Source organism: Melanotaenia boesemani, chromosome 22, assembly GCF_017639745.1.
Source record: "Melanotaenia boesemani isolate fMelBoe1 chromosome 22, fMelBoe1.pri, whole genome shotgun sequence".
Taxonomy (NCBI): Eukaryota; Metazoa; Chordata; class Actinopteri; order Atheriniformes; family Melanotaeniidae; genus Melanotaenia; species Melanotaenia boesemani.
The window spans coordinates 16,496,268-16,517,688 of record NC_055703.1 but is presented as its reverse complement, the minus strand read 5'-3'; the positions used below and the strand labels follow the sequence as shown (position 1 = coordinate 16,517,688).

At 40.7% G+C, this 21,421-nt stretch overlaps 2 protein-coding genes across 2 annotated transcripts in view; both read left to right on the top strand.

The window, feature by feature from the left end:
• The window catches only part of LOC121634250 (nesprin-1-like), a 42,372-nt gene extending 36,004 nt beyond the window's left edge, over positions 1-6,368 (top strand). The window contains exons 32-41 of the mRNA XM_041976785.1: positions 305-591; positions 865-1,030; positions 1,158-1,313; positions 1,481-1,633; positions 2,160-2,324; positions 2,468-2,605; positions 2,906-3,091; positions 3,668-3,790; positions 3,990-4,172; positions 6,219-6,368. Coding sequence (XP_041832719.1) covers positions 305-591; positions 865-1,030; positions 1,158-1,313; positions 1,481-1,633; positions 2,160-2,324; positions 2,468-2,605; positions 2,906-3,091; positions 3,668-3,790; positions 3,990-4,172; positions 6,219-6,368 — 1,707 coding nt within the window. The remainder of the gene's footprint in view (positions 1-304; positions 592-864; positions 1,031-1,157; positions 1,314-1,480; positions 1,634-2,159; positions 2,325-2,467; positions 2,606-2,905; positions 3,092-3,667; positions 3,791-3,989; positions 4,173-6,218) is intronic.
• Positions 6,369-7,949: 1,581 nt separating this feature from the next.
• LOC121633596 (nesprin-1-like) overlaps positions 7,950-21,421 on the top strand; it is a 34,095-nt gene continuing 20,623 nt past the window's right edge. The window contains exons 1-26 of the mRNA XM_041975724.1: positions 7,950-8,534; positions 10,626-10,766; positions 11,848-11,961; positions 12,290-12,451; positions 12,909-13,103; positions 13,200-13,373; positions 15,140-15,331; positions 16,042-16,173; positions 16,335-16,435; positions 16,878-17,022; positions 17,190-17,318; positions 17,427-17,600; positions 17,812-18,027; positions 18,140-18,241; positions 18,348-18,467; positions 18,555-18,755; positions 18,855-19,028; positions 19,110-19,241; positions 19,376-19,572; positions 19,696-19,828; positions 19,950-20,132; positions 20,228-20,377; positions 20,467-20,643; positions 20,724-20,879; positions 20,964-21,119; positions 21,211-21,381. Of these exons, the coding sequence (XP_041831658.1) occupies positions 8,367-8,534; positions 10,626-10,766; positions 11,848-11,961; positions 12,290-12,451; positions 12,909-13,103; positions 13,200-13,373; positions 15,140-15,331; positions 16,042-16,173; positions 16,335-16,435; positions 16,878-17,022; positions 17,190-17,318; positions 17,427-17,600; positions 17,812-18,027; positions 18,140-18,241; positions 18,348-18,467; positions 18,555-18,755; positions 18,855-19,028; positions 19,110-19,241; positions 19,376-19,572; positions 19,696-19,828; positions 19,950-20,132; positions 20,228-20,377; positions 20,467-20,643; positions 20,724-20,879; positions 20,964-21,119; positions 21,211-21,381 (4,095 nt within the window). The 5' untranslated portion in view covers positions 7,950-8,366. The remainder of the gene's footprint in view (positions 8,535-10,625; positions 10,767-11,847; positions 11,962-12,289; positions 12,452-12,908; positions 13,104-13,199; positions 13,374-15,139; positions 15,332-16,041; positions 16,174-16,334; positions 16,436-16,877; positions 17,023-17,189; positions 17,319-17,426; positions 17,601-17,811; positions 18,028-18,139; positions 18,242-18,347; positions 18,468-18,554; positions 18,756-18,854; positions 19,029-19,109; positions 19,242-19,375; positions 19,573-19,695; positions 19,829-19,949; positions 20,133-20,227; positions 20,378-20,466; positions 20,644-20,723; positions 20,880-20,963; positions 21,120-21,210; positions 21,382-21,421) is intronic.

The window sequence follows — 21,421 nt, the reverse complement described above, 5'->3', positions numbered from 1 at the left end:
GTCATCCTCTCACTCTGGACTGTGTTTTTTTTTTCTTTAACTATCACAAATCCTGTCAAACTGTAACCAGAATTTAGAAAGTTAATTAGATTAATTAAGTGAGATAATCTTTTGTTTTCTTATTGGTTTGTTAGGTTAAAGAGTCCAATGTTTCTCTTGAAATCTAACAATGAAATACATGGGTACAAGGCTGTGGGTGTGCAACCCCACAGGAGTAATCACACATTTTCTCCCTAAGAAAAACTTATTAACCATTATTTTGTTTCATCAGCTTAATTGTTATACCCAAATTTCTGGCCCTTAGATGGAGAAGGTGCGCTCTGTGTCGAAAGACCTCCACAGTCGTGTCCCAGACAGCACGGTTGAGAAGGCAGCCACCCGGGCGGCACTTCAGAGCCTCCTGGAGTACCACGACTCCTTCAACCAGGAGGTGGAAAGGGAGCAGTCCATATTAGCTCTCCTGGGGCAGCAAAGTCGTAGTCTTAGAGGAGAGGACGAGAGGGATGAGGTCATGGAGAAAAAGACAGAGAATGGACACGAGGAGAACCGATATCTGCAAGAGATCAGAAACATGCAGGAGCAATATGACAGGTATGTAAAAGATAAGTGTGAGAGCTGATAACTATAAGAATAAAAAACATTGCATTTTATTAACTGAAAATGTTTATTGAAAGCTTTTCATAGCAGAATTACAGATGAGTTTTGATGTTCATGTTGTGGAGGGTGTTATTTAAGTGTATTTCTACACAGGCAACTATAAAGATGATACTCAGCTCCTGTCTAAACTTCATTTTTATTTAATTATATGAAAAGGATTTTGAGGATAAAACTAATTCATGTCTCATTCTCTGGTGTGTTGTTAAGTGTGTTGTTGCAGGTGCGGACCAGCAGGTCTCAGGTACATCAGGAGCTGAGGGAAAGAGAGGAAGTTGAGAAGGAGCTGGGCTTAGTCAAAGGCTGGATCCAGGACACCCGAGGCTTATTGTTGAGTCCCACTGCAGACCTAGATTCACTGTTGCAAGAGCTAGAGGTGGGCTGCTTGTTATAAAGAGACCTCTGACCTCCATGGTGGCCTTCTTGCTTTTAAGGTCATAAATTCAATGTAAACAAGCTGAAAGTGATTTTCTGTCTTACAAGAGATTTGGTTTGATTTGTAGACTGCACATGGCGAGGTCATCAGCAGGCGCCAGAGTGTGGAACGCATGACGGAGCTGCAGCAGTCCAAGTATCAAGATCTTCAAGCTGGTCTGCCCTCTGAGCTCAGCATGCAGCTGGCTGAGGTGGCATTGGCTTTGGGCTCAGCTGAAGATCAGGTAACCTCTTCATTTAGCTTTATTAAAATGCCCATGTTAGTCAAATAAAATATTGATAAGGTGAAGGCTTAGACTACTCAGTCTTCGTGTTACTGTACCTTCTCTGCCACCAACAATACATGCTTAAAAAAAGAATGAGTGTATTTGTGTATGTGTATCTGTTTTAGGTGCAGGCAAGGGAAAGGGAAGTCCAGCAGACAAGAGATGTGAAAGAGGACTTCAGCTCCAGACTTCAGGACATCGAGACAAAGCTTAAGACCATAGCTATAAAATTGGAAGACAAGGGTTTCGACCTGGAGGAGGCCAAAGAAGAGACCAAAGTAATCAAACAGACAGATTGACTAATTAGTGAGCAATTAACCCCTGTTAGATTGGTTATTCGTTTTGCAGGTGTTGAGGTTAATGAGAGTGTTAGAGTTGGAATAGCATGAACTGAATTCCGCCTTTAACAGTGACCCACTTTAGAGTGCAGTACTCCAGGTGGGACTTTGAGCCCCTTGCCTCCTGTTTTTCATCTTTTCTTCCTAAGAACTCTTTTCCTCTCTCTTCTGTCTTTTGCAGACCCAAAAAAGCAGCGACTACCAATAAAGAACAGTTTTCTGCTCAGCAAATTTTTTCCTCATGTCTAAATCTACTAATTAACCACTACTCCAAAACAAAAATAGTAGTAAAATGCCATTTTTGCACTATTTTACATTTTTGCACTACTTCTAATATTTCGGTGTGTCTGCTTTGTCCTGATTTTAAATAAATGAAAAAACAATCCTGGGATGCAAATTTACAGATGTTCACATTCCATTTTTGTAGCACTGTTAAAATAGTCGTTTTCTTTCTTCTTTTCTCCAGGCTCTTTGTGAAGAGTGTGAATCCTGTGGTTGCTCTCTGGCAGAGTTAGGAGTAGCCGTGCAAGAGTTTGGAGAGCAAAACCCACTGCTTTGCAAGCAACTAGGTGATGCTGTGGCCAAACTGACGGAGGTGCAGCGCCACACAGTGCAGCAGGCCCAGGACAGAGTAAACAGGCTGAAAAAGGTGTGCTTTATAGCACTCTTTTTTAAAATTATCTTTATCTTCTACATATATATGTTTGCCAGTTGTATCAAATAGCTCTGTTTAAGGATAAGCTCAGTTTTATTTCTATTCTTACCTGTGAGCAGGCGGAGAGGCAGGTAGAGGTCTATCAGAGCATGAAGACTTTCATTTTGGGCTGGATAGAAAAAGCTGAAGCTCTGATCACTGGTAATATCATCTGGAGCTCTGCGTCCCAGCTGCAGGAGCAAATTCGAGCACACCAGGTGAGTCTTAATGAGCATCACAGCTGGGAGTGTGAATAGCTTTAAAGATGTCCTTAAGCTGCATTTATCTTGTCATGCTTGCAGCATATTTCCACAAAAATAGATTCTACTCTTTTCAAGGTTAGCTTATTAAATCTGAAGATATTCTTCAAGTTTGCAGCTAATTAGAATCACACACTTGTATGATTTTTGCCGGACTGCTTCACTGTACACTACGTTAGATGACTTTAATTAGTATAATTGCCCTGCAAAAAAAGGCTCTTCTCTTGCAATTGTAATTTCTGAAACATGTGGTGACAGGCGCTGCTACGGGAGTGTCGAGGTCTCCATGGTGATTTGGAGGCCATGGGGGAGAGGGAGGGGCAGCTGGCGGATGTGTTGCAGACGGAAGGATGGAGCCAGCAGGTAAAACACCTTAGCAGATGCACAGAAGAGCTGCAGCAGTCCGCTAAGACCCGCCTCCAGAGTCTGCAGGATGCAGCTAAAGTAAGTGTTGCTTAAAAGTATCACTTAAACTCAAAATATTTTGGACCCTATGAATACAAATATTCATTGTTGTTAAACCATGGTTAGTTCCTCTTTATATTCTCTAATATTTTGCCCCTAAGCACCAAGTCCAGATATACAACCCAACAGTGCACCCTTCTGGTGATTAACGGAGTATTACACTATCATAAGGGAATGCACTGATTCAGCTTGTGTAGCAGAAGTCATTCATACTAAACTGATTTGCATACAACTGCTAACCAGATGACAGTTTGTTGCTGATTGTTACTACTAACATTATGCATTAGAAATCTGTTTACACTTCCTTCCACAAGTATGAATTCTTGTACAGACTGCAGAGCACCACTGTAATTTACAGTGACTAGTAATCTAGTTTTCTTCCCACAAAATTTAAGTCACATTTGAGTCAGTCAGAACTTACAATGGCATCATTCCAACTGAAAAGATATCATACTTGTACAGACTTGAATATCTACAAAACTAGGTCTTCATCGAGTAATCTGCTTCCATGCCCACATGCTACGCTTGATTTGTTGTGTCTGTGTCACTCTCCAGGACATGCTGCGTCTGGAGGCTGAGGTAAAGAGCCTTCATGCTGCTGTAGATCAAATCCAGGTCACACTTGCTTCCCCTGATCTCAACAAGCTCAGCCTCAGGGAGCAGCTCACACAGAGACAGGTAAACATAATATTTCTGCTGAGTTTAAATATAAAAGCCTTTTCGAGTGAAAGTGATACACACAGCACATCTCAGCAGTTGCAGTATGATATTGACAGACAGTTTCCATGTGCAGCTTTCTTTTAAATGCAATTTTGCTTTGTTACACACGTAGAACTTTTTCTTGCTCTTGAATAACTTTACTCTTTTTTTGCATAAGCGTCTCTTGGTGGAAATGGAGGGCTTTAAACAGCAAGTGGCTGCAGTGCAGCAGTGTCAGAGCGCCCTCCGGCTACCAGAGGAGGTAGTGGCCAGTCTGCCAATCTGCCGCACAGCTCAGACTCTGCAGCAAGAGGCCAGCCAGCTGCAGCACACCACCATCCAGCAGTGCAACATCCTGCAGGTAGAGGGCAGTCCTCAGATTCTGATTGCTGCAAAATATATATTAACCATCCATGTAAATAACAGGCCTAAGAGAGACCTATAAATTTGTTCATGCATTTATTTACATTAATGTGAGAAGAGAATCCTCTCCAAAGAGGACACATGTTTAACTTATATATTTATTTACTTTTTACTCTTTCCCTTTAAATTATAAAATTACTTGACAACTAAATGTTTGTGTAGCTTTTCTTTATCAGTTGTTAAAATGAATGCCCTCGATTATGCTGAGTTGTTTCAACAGGCCTACTCAGGAATGTCTGTGTTTTCTTTGAGCCCCCATTAGAGCAGTATTTTTTCTTCAGTTCTTCGGTTATGGGCTGGCCATGCTGTCAAGTTATTTGTTGTGACAATTCAAAGGATGAAACACTTTCAGAGACAATATGGAGAACAAACGCCTCAAGTATCTTAGCTATTTTGTACCAAATTAATTCTATCCATCAAGAGCAGCAACAATAAATCTGCTTCCTGCTCAAATTCAGTCATATTTGAGATAAACTGCACATTCATATCTTATAGTGGGCTTACACCAGAAGACTTTTAAAAGATTTGCAAAAGACTCTAGAAAACTATCAGCTCACACCAGCTCACATCTAAAGACAAATGTTTAGAGTTTTAAGTCTCAGCCTAGTCTCAGACTAAGATTTGACAAAGACTGTGAATCACTATTTACAAGACTACAACTAGATTTTTTTTAGCATTTTTTGTGATATGTTGGACAGTTGATATCGAACAGGGCTGATCTGCTTACAGCAAAGCAAGCAAGGGGAGAGTTTCCCTCCAGAGAAATTACACATCATTCTTAAGTGTGCCTTTGCATCTCCACCAGAGTGCGAACCATACCATGGGCTTAGGGGGGAGCCTTTTTTCGGCAAGTAAGAACATGATGCCAGCTGATATTACAGCTTGCCCCACAGAACATAGGCGTACCAATACATAATGGTTAACAACTCTTATGCAACAATAATACATAACAGGTGCAAATGTCCCTTGCAAAAAAATTTTTTACCACTCTTTTTGCGAAGATCAACTTACATAGTTAATATTCCCCACATATCACACACGTACACAGCGATGCTTGCCATACACAATATAATGAGCAATGATAGTTTCCCATATTGTAAATAGTTAAAGCAGGTCTTACCTTACCTTTTACGCATTTACGTCTTTTATTTTGTATTTAACGTAGATCTACAGGAAGTTTAACTTGGAGTGCCGCCACGCTTCAGTGGTCACAATAATTACAGCATCCATAGTCATACTTTAGGCTACAGTGAATTTGTGAGCAATCAGCATACATTTTATTGTCAGTATTATATAACATTTCATAAATCCTGTTTCTAGGGGAGCTCATGTTTCATTAAGGGGAGCTATAGCTCCCCCAGCTCCCCTGTGGTTCGCACCCTGATCTCCACCAGGTGTTACACCGACTCATCAGAATCTTTAGGGATGAATGAGTTTTCTTTTCTTCTCTCATTTGTTAGATCATTATAATGTAACACATAAATGATCCACAGCAGACATTTACTTCTTAAAAACCATCCGCTCCTCTTTCTGGAGGGTCCACAAACAACATTTCATCACCGGTTCTTGTTCGACATTTTTTTTTTCGTCCATTTTTGCCAGTGGAATCAAAACCGTTTGATTTGTCGCAGATCCAAGACTAGGGAAAGATTAATGTTAAACAATGCTGATTACCAACTTAAACCTTCTGACTGAGATGATGGGAGCGTGCTGTGACTCCAGTAAAACTCCTAAGATTTCCTAAAGACTTCTATTTTTAGTCTGCGACCTTGAAAATCATTTGGTGTGAGCTCAGCATAACCATAATGTTCTGGATGTTATGATGGGAATTTAGCTTGCCTAAATTGCCAAGTAATGCCATATAAGATACATATTGTCCATGTGTAGATGACAGTGGCATTTGACATTCTGATACCAGCCATTTAAATTACATTTCACAACAGTTTGACACTTTTGCCCATGGCGTCATATCTTGCTTTGACAGGAGGCCGTGGTACAGTATGAGCAGTACGAACAGGAAGTGAAGAACCTGCAAAGATTAATAGAAGATGCTCACCGCATCATTCAGGACCGGCCCGTCTCCACCAATAACATACAGGAACTTCAGGCTCAGATACACCACCATGAGGTATGAGTGGGGTCATAAACACTTTCTCAATTTTTTTCTTTTCTCTTTATTAGAGTGTCATCGTGTATGTGCTGAACATCAGTTTAGTAGGGCTGTGCATCTTCACTGGTCTCACAATTAGATAAAATTACTTAATTAATTAATTAATTCTCTTGTCAACGATTCGATTCAGTGATGCATCACTAGCTGTTGCATCCTCAGTTTCCTTCATCACTGCACTTTGCTACTTTTTCTGTTTTTTTCAACTTCAGTTTTAAACTTTATTTCTCTGTTGCTGGAAAAATCAAGAAACATTACTATAATGTGACATTGTTATCAAAATTTCTTGCAGTAAAGCAGCATGTTTTATTTTAGGATGTTTTCAGATGTAAGGTTTTGAAAATAGCAAATAGCTTAAGCGGTTGAGAGGTACAATTTTTGCAAAGTAAGTAAAGAAACTACCATTTATCAAATGCAAGGTTGGATTTTAAGGGTTACCATTCAAAATACAGTAGAATACAATTGCATATCTCAAATACAGTATCTAATGAGTGTTTTTAACATGAAAGAATCAAAAGGAAGAAGCAGAGAATTTGAGTCATTACAGTATATGTGTTTCCTGTACTATTTTACAGTCTAACAGCAAAAAGAGGAAGGAAAAAAGTGGAGAAAGGAAATGCTCTGTATCTTATATTAGTGCTAAGCAACCCTCACCAGTGAGTCATTCAGTAATTATAGTAACTGGATGTGTCAATATTGTTGCCTTGTTGTTTAATGCAGCATTTACCCAGTGAGGCTTTTTAATTAGAACATTAAATATTGTTTTATCAGAGGAAGTCCAGCATAAAGCAGTTAGAAAATATCTTGCTGAGATGCCAAGCTCTCACACATTCCTCCTTTATCTGATGCTGCATGTAACTAATCTGTGTGGCACGATGGCATAGTTAGATGGTTTTCACCTGAACGGTTCCAACTGTGGTTTCTTGCTCCGTTTCACTTTGCTGAGTAAGTGTTTCTGATCGCTCATGCAGAGAAGGAAGTTGAGGTGGAGAGGGGCAGAGACCTGTAGAGATAAAATCCAACCCGTTTTTATTATGGTTTAGCTTTCCCTGCCTGGCCGTGACAGGGAGCATATAAACTCAGCTGTGTGCAGATATTTTCTTATAACTGCACTCTGTTGCAGCAAAGTGGCTTTGCATGACAGTATGATCATATCTGAGTTTGATCTCTAATCTGTGATAGCTGCAACTCCACTGGCCCTTTTAGTCACATGACTTGGTTATCAGTGCATTGACCATCTGCAGGACAGAGGGAGTCAAGGAGGGGGGAAGAGGAGGAGGAGCTGGATCCAGACTGCTGGCTGTAATTTGACACCGGCTCTGTCACTAACCAACCCCCCCTAAGCACTCCCTCTCTCCTTGCAGCTCTCTTTTGTTTAAAGGAATCTGCTCATAGGATTAATGGAGACGGGAAGCAGAGGAAGGGGGCGGGGGAAAAGGCAGTGAGATCACTTCCTGTTGTTGCCTTCCATTTGTGTATGTGTACAAGAGGGAGTGTCTGAGGGATTTTGAACTATTTCAGTGAAGGTCTCTGTCTCAACCAAACATCCTGTCTGTTAGCTTCACCACTGATCTGAGTCACCCGCCTCTGAGCTGCTCTGATTGGCCTGGAGATACAGAGGAGAGATACAGAGAGGGAAAAAGAGAGTGAGGCAGTACTATTCTCCTTCTACACTTACACACTGTGAAGCTAAAGCCAGAGATCGAGGAGAGAAGAGAATGCGTCTGCTCCACTTAACCCCCTCACACCGGCATCACATTCAACCCTGAACCAGCTCAACCACCCCCTTTTTGCTCAGGATCCTATTTAACCAGGAACTATTTATCTTCAGTTGTGGACTGAACCACACTCTCCTGATCCTGGGGGTGGTGGTCTTTTCTCTTTTGGGGGATGTTTTGACAGGAGCTGGCCCAGAAGATCCGTGGCTACCAGGAGCAGATCGCCTCGCTCCACTCTAAGTGTAAGATGCTGACTGTAAAGGCCAAACACGCCACCATGCTGCTCACGGTCAGCGAGGTGGAGGGCCTTTCAGATGGCATGGAGGAACTGAGTGATGAGGAGCTGCCTAGTGCTATGTCAAACACTACCTCAGCTGCCAACAAGCAGCTTCCAGCACACCCCTCTGTTGTTATGGTAAGTGGGGAAGACTTCTTCTTTGGACATACATAGTAACACAGTATGTGTACATTGTATGGCTGTGTGTCTGTCACTGTGTGCAGAGGTCTCTAAAGACTTTATAGCCTATAATATAGTTCATTTTCCAGGAACATAAGTAGTTATACCCAGATCAGAGACATGTGAAAAGGATAACTATTTTTAAATTTTATAATATGTTGTAAAGTTAAATTATACACACAGTTTCTTGCATTCTTCTATATGATTCTATGCAAGATGCTCTTAAAGAAAGGATGTCTTCAATAATGCCTTCCATGAAATCATATCTTGTCTTTAAACCAGCAACTTGCAATCTTGCTCAACTCCAACGTGGATTTAGGATGTCTCAGTTGGTTTTGTCTCTGTAATCCCAGATTGACTGATCATGTTGAGATCAGGCATATTTAGGGGCTATACCATCTGTTGTAAAACTCCTTACTCTTATTGTCAATGAAAATATTTCTTCATGAGTTCGGCTGTAGGTTTAGGCTTGTTGCTGTGGTTGGACCACTCTGGCTTCTCTCTGAGAGTAATGTGTGATGAATATGAATTTAAACTTGTGAGGTATCTATGTTTTTTGCACAGCAATGAAGAAGGTTCAGAACACTTATTTATTTTCTATTTTATCCTCTTTTTCTACTTTAAAAAAAAAAGCATTGCATTACATTAAAATGCACCAAAACATTTTTTTCCTCATCATCTTTTCACCTTTACTGTTGCTATTTTGGCAGCCTTCTCTCTTTGCACTGATGCCTTGCTTTGTCACTTCCGTTTGCTTGTAATTAGCCTGAATCGTTTTGCCTGCTATCCAGTCACCATTCATGTAATCATGAGGATGATCATTCATTTTTGTCATGTGTTTGCACATAAGTCACAACTTCTTTTCTGCCTCCCCTGTGACCCATTTCTTAACCAGATTTTCTATTGCTTCCTTGTCCTGTCACAGTTGTTGGTGGTATGTTTAGTCTCTACAGCCCAGGAAACGGGAAATGAAAGCATGTGTATGTGTTTGTGTGTATGTAAAGCATGATAGGTTTGTGTGTCTATTACTGGCAACCCCAAACGGGTTGCATACACTGCTTTATTAGTTGTCATTGGACATGGTAGCATGTAATTGTTTATTTGTTGCTTTCTGACTTTATAAAACCACTAAAATTCTTGCGTGCTCATGCTCTTCATTGCCTCATATTGCATCATAAAGCCCGGGAAAAAAACTTTAGAACGTAACAAGGTCCTGAGTCAGTAGGCTGAGTTCGGCATTAACTGCCAAAAAGCAGCCCAGCATAGCTTGGCTCACATTTCTGCTCTGCCTCTCTGCTGAAGCATGCAGGCTCGCTGACAACTGTGCTACTTCTAGGACAGCTGCTTATTCACATTTTCCAGTCTGTGTTAGCTCAGCCATGCTTTATCTATTCTTGGTTAAATTCAAGCCTCAATATTGCTGTAGACACCCACACACCATCCATATTGTGGTTTATTATTAGAGGAATATTTCTAGTTTAAAACATTGTTAGATATATATAAAATAATTCAGAATGATGGATGTTTTGATACAACTTGCATAGTACTTATATCTGTAATGACAAGGAGGTAACAGTGACTATAACTCTGCAGTGTGTGAGTGTGTGCTGTTACTGCATGTTCCATTATCAGTTTCTGGGTGAGGACCATTTCTTTACTCTGATGTCTCCTCTGACATTTTCAATAAAATCTAGTGTCCAGCATTTTTTCCCTCAGAGTAACAGGACACTAACTTATCCATCTTAAATGCTGTGCTATCGCAAATGTGCTGTAGTGTTTGATATCAATACCAGTAATGTGATCTAATCAGTCTCCTCTCTATTTGATTACTCACCATATAAATAATCAGGGATGTGTGTACTCTTTGCAATCTGCCTAACTTGCCCTCCTCTATTAATTTTATGCTCTCTCTTGTCCTTCATTTTTTTCTGTCCGTCCCCTCACTTCTTTTGATCTGCCTGTTTTCTGTTTGGTCCCTTTCCCTGTTTTTTCCCTTCCTGCCTGCTTCTTTGATGTGTTCATTTTGGTGTGCGGTGCGTATCTGGTCAGATGACAGCCGGACGCTGCCACACACTCCTCTCCCCTGTGACAGAGGAGTCAGGGGAGGAGGGCACCAACAGTGAGGTCTCCTCTCCCCCTGCCTGCCGCTCCCCCTCTCCGGGGGCTAACGCTGATACTCCTCTTAACCAGGTACTGCAAATCCCACCCCTGGTAATCTCCAATCTGCCCAGCATCCATTACTCCCACTATCTGTGTATCATCTTATACCTGAAAATTTTATCAAAAATCACTACTTTAAAAAAAAAAAAAAGAAAAAATGTCCATTTTAACAAGTCATCAACTGAGTATTTAGTTGTCTGTAATAATTTAAATAATATATTGATTATGAATTTACTGTCATGATATTAAATATTTAAGCTAGTAAATTTTATTTAGTTCCATTATCCAGCTGTGCTTCAAGAAAGAATACTAAATGTGCTGCTTACTTGTTAAGATGGACATGTTTAATCTACTACACAACCATTCCCGTCTTCCATACAGCCAATAGACATTGGCTTCCACTATCAACGTAATATGGGATTCATACAGTTGGAGATTTGCTGTGCTGTCCCTGCCTTCCTTTGTTGCATATTTACTTTGCCAAAGAAATTTTGTTTTGTCCTTGTGTTAGCTAAGATAACATGAGCTTATATGTAATCTTGGAGCTAAAATGAGGCAGCAGTGCAACAGCAGTGATCTACTGTTAAGTCATTGTCTGTATTGGCGTTTTGTGAAGTGTTATTCAGCTTGTTGGCTGGAAGAGGAAAATCTAATAAGGTCAAAGGAGAGACTTGTGGGATATTAGAAAGTGACAGAAGGACAGTGTCATGAATGTAATATCTGTTGAATCCTTAGCAGGAACCCATTATAACGGATTTACTTTTCCTGTCTTGATATAAATTTTCAGTCATTCCTTCTCTGTGGAAGTACAGTCCTTGAGATTGTGGATTAACTGATTCAGCATGAATTAAATTGTACATTTTAAGGGATAATGAATGAAATATATTTTTTGCCTCCACAACTGTAAGTATTTTTTCTTTCAAAATCAAGATGCAAGCATATACTAGACTTTGTGTGCATCAAATTTTACCCACATGTGGTGGTTTAAATCCTCTGTTTCAGGATATAAGGAACCAGCACCCGCTTTGAATGTCATAACACTAGCAAGTATTTTTGCATATTAGCCTGATGCACACGTATTGACCACACTCACTGTTTCATTGTGAAACAGGGTGGAGGTGCACTAAGTCGAGTTCCTCTCCAGGAGCTGTACGACCCATCAATGGAAAGCAGTGCTGCTAACTTGGATGACCTCCAGAGATCCTGGGAAACACTAAAAAATGTGGTATGGCACATCACCACCTTCATTTAGCTCAATGACGTGACATTACAAATTAGTATTTCTATATGCTACAAGCATAGCTTAACCAAAAAACAGCTATAAACACAGATAATCATTCAAGAAATCTACATGGGTTTCTTTTTATGTGTTGTTCAGCAAAAGCCACAAGCCACAGCTAAATGGAGGGTAAACTTTGATGTTGTAAGACAGTGTAAGGCTCCAGTAATACCAAACTGAAGCGGACCTTGAAATAATACTTAATGCAATCCAATATCATGAGGAAATTTCAGCCAGAAAGCCTGACTTTGCTTTAATTCTTTTCTTCCTACAGATCAGTGAGAAGCAGAAGAGCCTGTATGAGGCTCTGGAGCGACAGCAGCATTATCAGGAGTCCCTCCAGTCCATTTCCACAAAGATGGAGTCCATTGAAGGTGCACTCAATGAGGGCCTGGAGCCCAACAAGACCCCCGAGAGCCAGATGGCTGCACACCAGGTTAGAGAGAGCCATGGCATAGAAGTTCTGTAGATATTTGTGATGTTGCGTTTGTGCATGAGTTAAAGTGGTGCAGGAGCAGAGCAGATGATTGTGAAAGTAGTATTAAAATACATGCGGTGTCATTTGTAAAGCAGACCAGAGTCAGCTTTTGTGAGGATACAAAGAAAAAAGAAGACGACTGTGTGAAAACAGAGAATGATTGAGGGGGTTGATATTGCACTAGGCTGTGCAATGGTTGCACAGACTGGTCGGCACAGTTCTCCGTTGCTATGCCAACATCACAGCTAGGACCGAGACAGTTCCTCTCTGTAACACTACTATCAGGCAGTTTGGACAAACCTTCTTTCCCTGCTGTCACACCATCTTTTTCCTTCAGTAACTTACAGCTTTCTCATTTCTTTTTTTCTATCTCTTTTTTTCCCAACTCACATATTTCTGATTATTATCTCTACAGGCTCTGATGGATGAGGTCCTCATGCTACAAGATGAAATTGGTGAGCTACAGACATGTTTCTCTGAGGAGCTGGCCGACAGTGACAGTGATGGGGACACTGGTGACCAACTGGCCCTCCAGTCCACTGTCACCGTCCTGGGAGAAAGGATGGCCACCATTCGCATGAAGGCTTCTGGGAAACGACAGCTGCTGGAGGTGAACACAACAATATTTCCTAATTCTGATAGTGCCTCAATAAATCTTCTTATTTTACCTGAAAATCTACCATATTAATGATATTGACCTCTACAGGAGAAACTGAGTGAACAGCTGGAGGAGCAACGGCAAGAACAGGCACTGCAGCGTTACCACAGCGAGGCAGAGGAGCTTGACCACTGGCTGCTCAGCACTCGAGCCACCCTCAGCTCTGCACTTCAGCCCCAAAATGAAGACATGGACATGGAGGAGCAGCTCATCGACTGTCAGGTGAGATTTTCATTTCTGCCCATTACAAACTTCAATGTCTGACTGCTTTAAGGAATTTGTAAATAGTTTAATAAAGATCCCAGATCACACACAACAATTTGCCCCAAGAAACCTTCTCTCAACCTACCTTTAAAATTCAGTTTTCATCATTTCTCCGGCCAGTGTATGAAAGTCTGTTTGCTTCTGTTTTGTTTTGAGAGAACTATCAAAGGCTAAAGCGAGGTATCTGGCTGAGTCACTGTTGCTGAAATAGCACCTTGTCTTGGATTCGTTATTTTAGTATGAAGCTGCTATTACTAGTTTAGCTGCATATAAACTTCTAATACCTCAAAATCAGAAAAAACCGAGCTGTCAGTGAATATGAGAGATCATGAAAACAAGGCAGGATATTATCCCTTTTTTTCCAATAAACTGCCCCTTTTATGGGATGAAGCTGATTCTGTATCTTGTCCTTAAACAGTCTCCTCTTGATTCAACACCCACTCTTGTTTCCATGGTAACAAAACCTTTATCTGTGGAGTAATTAGGATATGGCTGTGTCTTTATAAAGGCATTATTTATGCCCTTTAAGTTGTAATTGATATAGAGATATGTTTAAAAATGTTCAGGGCAGCCCAGTATCCTTGCTCTGAAGCTAAACTCTTGAATGTCTCAGATCAATAAGAAAATTTATTATTACCATATTAATCCTAATTTGACCCTATCCTGGCTGCTCATTTGGAGGAAAAAGGCCACATGTCGGCTAATGACATTTTCTGGAGCCATCACTACATGCTTCCTTCTCAGTTTTTCTCCTTTCTTGACTGGAATTGAACATCAAATATTGATGTTGTAGAAATAGTAGATTTATAATGGATGAGAGCAAACTGATTGAACTAATGAAGAGAAAGCATTAAGCTTAGCACCATAATTTACTCCTCAGCAGCAACAAAGTTAGATCTAATGCTTAGTAAAAAGGAAATCAAACGTTCGAAGTGTGTTTGTATCAGCTGGGATACAGTCAGCTGATTATACGTCCTCTAAAGGTCCAAAGGTCTAGCTTTTGCTGAGCTTCATCTTTGGGGGATAAAAAGTGTCTAAAAGGGTAGATTTGGTATAGATCCACTGGAAAGGCTAGATACTGGATGTTACAGGATATGACTTGGGTTAAATAGAAGGAACTGAGATTGAATAACTTAGGCAGGAAAGCAGCAGGATGAAGTTTAAAGTGGTTAAATAATAAAGAAATATATTCGATCTTAAAGTATGATAAAAGATTAACATGGTCTCTGCAATTCGACAGTAGTATCACTTAAAAAAAGGGTTGCTTACATTATATTCAGCAGTTTTGTTTGAAATGTCTTTTTAACTATCAAACACTACAAGAAAATCATCTCTATGTAAGCAGCTTAAACACAGCTTAATAATAGCATGTCATCAGTCAGTGCTCAGTCATACACTTATGATCACATATATACTATCCTTAACATTTTCCAACTTGAACTTGTTTCTAGAGGGGCATACGGATTCTATTCTGTTCTATTCTACAGTCATTTAGATGGGCAATTCTGTATTTTTCTGCAAAATTTAGAGATTGACTAATCTCACTGAATGTAAGAAGGAAACCTTAACCTCTAATATTTCTTATTTCCATACAGTTATTCAGTTATTTGCTTCTCTTCAGAAATAAACTCAGGGAATGAAGGAAACCGTCCAAGCACGGGAAAATGACTGATAATGAAGGTTATAAGCAGATATTTTATTAAGTGTAACCTTTGTGTTTTCAGAACATGCTGTTTGAGATCGAGCAGAAGGTGTCGTACCTATCAGAGCTATCTGTCCACAGTGAGAGCTTGCTATTGGAGGGCCGTGCTGAAACCAAGGAAGAGGCGGAGCAGCTCACCCTCAAACTGCGCTCTCTGAAAGACAGCCTGCTAGAGCTGCAACAGATGCTTCAGGACAAACAGGTTGACATACAGGTGAGATCAGAAATCAGTAATCATCTGTGTTTTGTTGCTGCTCCTCTTTGTCTTCCCTTGTCCTACTTCTGTGCGCTTTTTCTTGTGCTTCACTGCCTTATGTTGAACTGCATTGCAGCATCAATAGCAGTATTGTGCAAAAAGTACTAAAGGTCATTCATACCCTTTTATAAAACTCCACTGTTTTTAACTGTGGAACAACAGCAGCCTCTGTATCACTGTGGGCCTCAGACAGCAGACAAAAGGATGCTAACTCATCACATGCAAACACTAAATGCAGCCCATCAGGTGTGTTTTTGATGACACAGCATAAGCTCTTTGTTTTGTGCTTCATGTCCATTTGAGAAAAAACATTTCTTCAAAACCTTCTCCACAGGAATGTAGGCCCAAAGACAGTCCCAAGAACTGAGCTACTGTCCTCCTCCAAAATGCACTTTAACTTACTAAAAACATTCCTCAACCAAAAACAATAAATTAATTAAAAAACAACATTCTATTTTGCAGTTTGCAATAGTGACAGCAATTTCTACTCTATAAATGTTTGTAATCTTTAAGAATTGCACAGAAATCTAATACATTATTATTCCTTACTAAAACATTTACACAACCTTGGTAGTAGAATTCCTCCTGGCAGTAAAATAAACATAGTTACTGCTGAATGGGGTTGTTTTAAGTTATCCAGTACCCCTAACATCTGCTCTGTCATCCAGGGTTCATTGCAGGAGCAAGAGGACAGTGATCCAGACTCATCTTTATCCCAGAGTCCTAATGTCCAGGACTGGCTGTCCCAAGCTCGCTCAACACGCACACAGCAGCACCATGACAATATCCTTCGACAGAGAGTAAGATGAATCTGAACTTATTTAATTTAATTTAATGTCATTATTTTCTAATATAAAACTTGAATCATTCTGACAATAGTCATAGAATTACAATAGAGCCTTTTAACATTTTAAGTGGATTCTTGTATGAATAAATCTGACTAAAGTTGTACATTTTATAGGAACTGCAGGAACAAGTGGCTGAACAGAGGAAGCTGCTCCAGTCTGTGGCCAGTGTTGGAGAGGAGTTATTCAGCCAACAAAGCACACCGAATGGGGACAGGTACTTTAAATCTTTATCTGTACCCTCAGCAGTAATCTCAAGTATTTACTGTACAGTCACCAACCTATAGGAAGGAAAAGTGTCCCATGTCAGAAAAATACCAACATACACTATAACACACTTTCCCTTATTTCTGTAGACTTGGTTTGAGCCCACAGTTAATAAACAGACACAAATAATTAGATATTTATAAATGCTTGAATCAGCCTGGATATATCATAGAAAATGAAAAGTTATTGCAGAGTTTTAATATTTATTTATTTATTAACTAAATATTTCATCCTTGAAAATGTCAATTTAAAATATATTTATTTTTTTAAGTTTTGTTTTTGTTGTTGTTGTTTTTCATGTCAGGATTTGAACCTCCCCAGAGCATCACCATATGTTGCTGGAGAGAAATATTGGTAACTAATAAAGTTGTTTGCTTCCCTCATTCCCCCAGTGAGCTGACCATCCCTGGTGGGGTGTTGCTGGAGTGTGAAACCTTTTCTCCTCAGGACCAGCTGAGACAGAAGTGGGAAAACCTAAATAAAGATCAAAACACAAAGCTGCAGCTCTCCCTCACCTCACAAGACCAGCTCAGTCCGGTATTCAAGCTGTGCACTGTTGATTTTTATATTCTGTGTTAGAAATTAGATATTTTTGAATAAATGTTTTTTATTTAACCTGACCTAACCAGATGTGAATTTTTGTGGTACTTTTTCCACACTTGTTTTATTGGCTGCCAGCCTGACCTTGACTTGTTTACGTACAGGTTCTTCACCGCTCACGACTGTCTAGTCCCAGTGTGGTGACCAGGGGCGAGGCTACCAGCCAGGGCTCTCACTCTCCTAGAGCATTGTTTGAGGCCTGCAGCCAGACTCTGGAAAAAATTAATGAAGAAGTAACTTCCAATTTAATCTATTTTTACTCATGCTGTTTCAGGAGTTTCATGCGTTCCTACTGACAGCTTTCAGGGCATTTACAAGATATAATTTTGTCTTCGCTACAGGTAGTGGGCAGTGACAGTAAGATGTCAGCTTCTTATGGAGGGGCAGCAGTCCAACAGGATCTGTATGCTGCAGTATCAGCAGCCTCTTCCTGGTTAGATGCTGCTGAGAATCATCTGCTCTCAGGTCCTGTGCTACTGTCTGAGGACACAGAGACTCAGCTCACAAATCTAGAGGTAGAAATATACAAACACAATCAGTTTTGGTCACTCATATAGATAGATGAAGGATATATAAGTCACAGCAGTTATTAAATGCAATAATATTGTTCTGTTCTGTTAATACCTGAAAGCATCTGCTAAGAGGATGGTGTGGACACAATAAATGTAGCATAAGCATACGCCCTACTAGACAAACTTCCCAGCTATTTTCTTTTATTTTGTTCAGGTGTTATATAAACAGCTGAAGGAGATAACCAGAGAGGTAAACCAGTGCAGAGACCTGCTGGGAGGAGGAGCAGGGCGGTTGTGTGGAGGAGAAGAGCGAACCCTGATGGAAGATGCTCTTGATGGCTTGCAGGAGAGGATGAGCCTCCTGGACTCTACTCTAGAACAACACTGTGAGAGCATGAGGGACAGGCTGCAGGAACAATCAACTTTCCAGGTCTGTTATACCAGAAAATTTAAATCTGAGCAAGCTTCAATTTTGGTGCACCCTCTTGAAAAACAAGGCTGCCTGCACCTGCACTTTAAAGTGTTTCTGTTATTGTTTCCAGAATGAAATGAGGATGGTGTTCACAGCCTTGACTGAAAGTAAACATCAGCTGCTGGAGAAGATGTCTGGGACAGCAGACAGACCTGCATCCAAACAGTTAGAGGTATGTTTCCAAACTGCTGCATATACATAGGAGAAAAAAAGTTTAGTTGACAACATAAGATGTGTTTACAAAGAATTTTTCACTGAATGTATTTTGTCTTTTTTAGACACTGTCTGAGGTGGAGGAAAGCCTGAGGGAGTTTGAGCAGAAAATGATTGAGCTAAGAAACAGAGCAGAGGGACTTCAGTCAGACCAAACCTCCAACCAGGAACTCCTCAAGCTACAGGTAACTTCTTTTTTTTCTTCTTGTGTATCTTAAAAGATCACAAAATGCTAGCCCTGTAATTATTGACATATTTATGGATCTTTTCAGGATGTTTATGAGGAGCTGGTGCTCATGGTGGGCTCTAGACGGAGTAGCCTGAACCATGGCTTGTCTCTGAAGGCTCAGTATGAAGCTGCCCTCCGTGACCTCAATGACCTGGTGGATACCGCGAAGGACAAGATGGCTGCTGACCAAAAGATGACAGTAGCTTCAGTCATAGAGGTCCAGATGTTGCTGGACAAACACAAAGTAAGGCCAAGGTGTATTTTTCAAACTGGTGTGGAGTGATTTTAATTTTATTTTGTTTTCCCTCTGACAGACTGTATTATTTGTTCTTCTCAAATACAGGAGTTCTTCCAAGGTCTGGAATGTCATATGATCCTCACCCAGACATTTTACAGTAAAGTGTCCAGTCTGGTGGCACAGAGGGAAAGCCAAGCCCTGGAGGGAACCATGGCTTCGGCCCACAATGTGCTCAAACAGGCCCACAGGAGAGGAGTGGAGCTAGAGGGAATTTTGGAGGTAAGACTAATAGTTCAGGTCCATTCCAAAATAATTAAATAAAACTTGGATAACAAGCTGTCCTTTCTCTGTTTCTGTCAGTCTTGGAGCAGGCTTGTGGAAGACTATCAGGCTCTTTGTAGACAGCTGGAGGCTGTGGAGTGTAGCATCCCCACTGTGGGTCTGGTTGAGGAGACAGAAGAGAGACTCATTGAAAGGATAAGTCTCTACCAGGTAAATGTCTTTGTACTGACTATCTCATACATATTCACACATTCGTCCATGCAGTACCAGCTACCTTGAAACCAAAGAGAGAATTGAATTTTTTCTTTAGTCCATTCATGATTTAACTTACTACTTTCCTGTAGCATCTGAAAGCTAGCCTGACAGAGCATCAGCCCCAGCTGTACCAGGTTCTGGAGGAGGGCAAGAGGCTCCTGTTGTCTGTTAGCTGCTCAGACTTGGAGCACCAGCTGACACAGCTGGGAGAACATTGGCTGTCCTCCACCACAAAAGTTAACAAGGAGCTGCATCGCCTCGACTCCACACTCAAACACTGGAGCAGGTCTGTATCTGTGGTTTGAGTCAGTCATGCTGTTTGGGTCCGCCTGTCTCACATTAAACCCCAGTGTTTAAGGATTCCTCTAAATCTTTCCTTGTTTTGCCGTGTGTGATTTGAAAATTAAAGGTACCAGAGTGAGTCAGCAGAGCTGAGCAGCTGGTTGCAGTCGGCTCTGGACAGACTGGAGTTCTGGACAACCCAATCAGTGACAGTACCTCAAGAGCTGGAGACCGTCAGAGACCATCTCTGTGCCTTTCTGGTCAGTTTGGTTTCTAAATCAGCACCAAAAATTTATAACTTTGACAATCTGTACACCACATTCAGAAGAGTCTGATGATTGAATGGTTTAAATACATCTTTGATGTTGCTATTTCTCATAGGAATTCTCAAAAGAGGTGGATGCTAAGTCATCCTTGCGTTCATCTGTGCTGAGCACAGGCAACCAGCTCCTGAGACTGAAAAGAGTAGACACAGCTGGCCTGAGGACAGCCCTTGGACAAATCGATACTCAGTGGGCTGAGTTGCTAACTCGGATACCTGTAGTCCAAGAGAAACTGCACCAGGTCTGAGAACAGCTGCTGTTACATTTTAGTAAAGAGATTTTACAATTAAGTTAATGAAGCTGTACAGTTGTAAACCTTCTTCTCTTGTTCTATAGTTGCAAATGGAGAAGCTGGCATCACGACATGCCATCACAGAACTGATGAGCTGGATCTCCCTCATGGAAAACATCATAGAGGAAGATCAGGAAAAGATCATGGGCGCTGTAGGCTCAGAGGTGGTCCAGAACTTCTTGCAGAAGTATAAGGTATAAAAGGCACTTTTGCACCACACCTCTTTTTATTAATTATGTCACCCTCTATCACAGCCTGATGATATTTAATCTTTATGTCACAGGGTTTCCGCATTGATCTGACCTGTAAGCAGCTGACTGTAGACTTTGTAAACCAGTCAGTGCTGCAGATCAGCAGTCAGGATGTGGAGGGAAAACGAAGTGACAAAACTGATTTTGCAGAAAAGTTGGGAGCTATGAACAGAAGGTGGCAGATATTACAGGGGCTCATTGCTGAAAAGGTACAGTAATCTTCAAATTATAGCAAATGGTTAAGACAATTGTCAAATTGTCTTAAAATGCTTTTTCTTCTGCATTTTAGATTCAGCTTTTGGAAGGACTAGTGGAAGGCTGGTTAGAGCATGAAAATGGAGTCCAGGCGCTGAAAACATGGCTAACGTTGCAGGAGGAGAAACTGAAGAAGAGACACAGGATAGAGGATGTAGCATCTGTGCAGAATGCACTAAAAGACTGTCAGGTATGTAAACTTCACACCTACTCTAACTAAATACAATTTAACTTTTCTTTTAAGAGGCTTTAATAAATTGTGGTGTTGTCACAGGAGTTGGAAGAACTAGTGAGGGAAAAAGAAAAGGATCTAGAGAAAGCAGAGGAAAGAGGAAATGCTCTTATCAAAGATAAGAAAGGTGCAACATGCTCTGTTGTGAAGGAAACCCTTAAAGGACTGAACCAATCCTGGGCTCATTTGGACCACATGGTGAGCTTCTCCTATTGTTTGTGAGCCTTATTTATTATTTTTTTCTTGTATTCTCCCACACATACATATTTTTTTACATCTTTCCTTACAGATAAGTCAGATGAAGGTGAGCCTGCGGTCAGTGTTGGAGCAGTGGACATTGTATCGGAGAGCTTCGGAGGAGATTAATGGTTACCTGATGGAGGGGAGGTATTCTGTGTCCAGGCTTTACCTTCTTAATGGGTCTTTAGAGGCAGTGCAGCAGCAAGTGGAGAGTCTGGAGGTGAGGAATGCAGAAATTCAACTGTTTGGTTTTGGAAAAG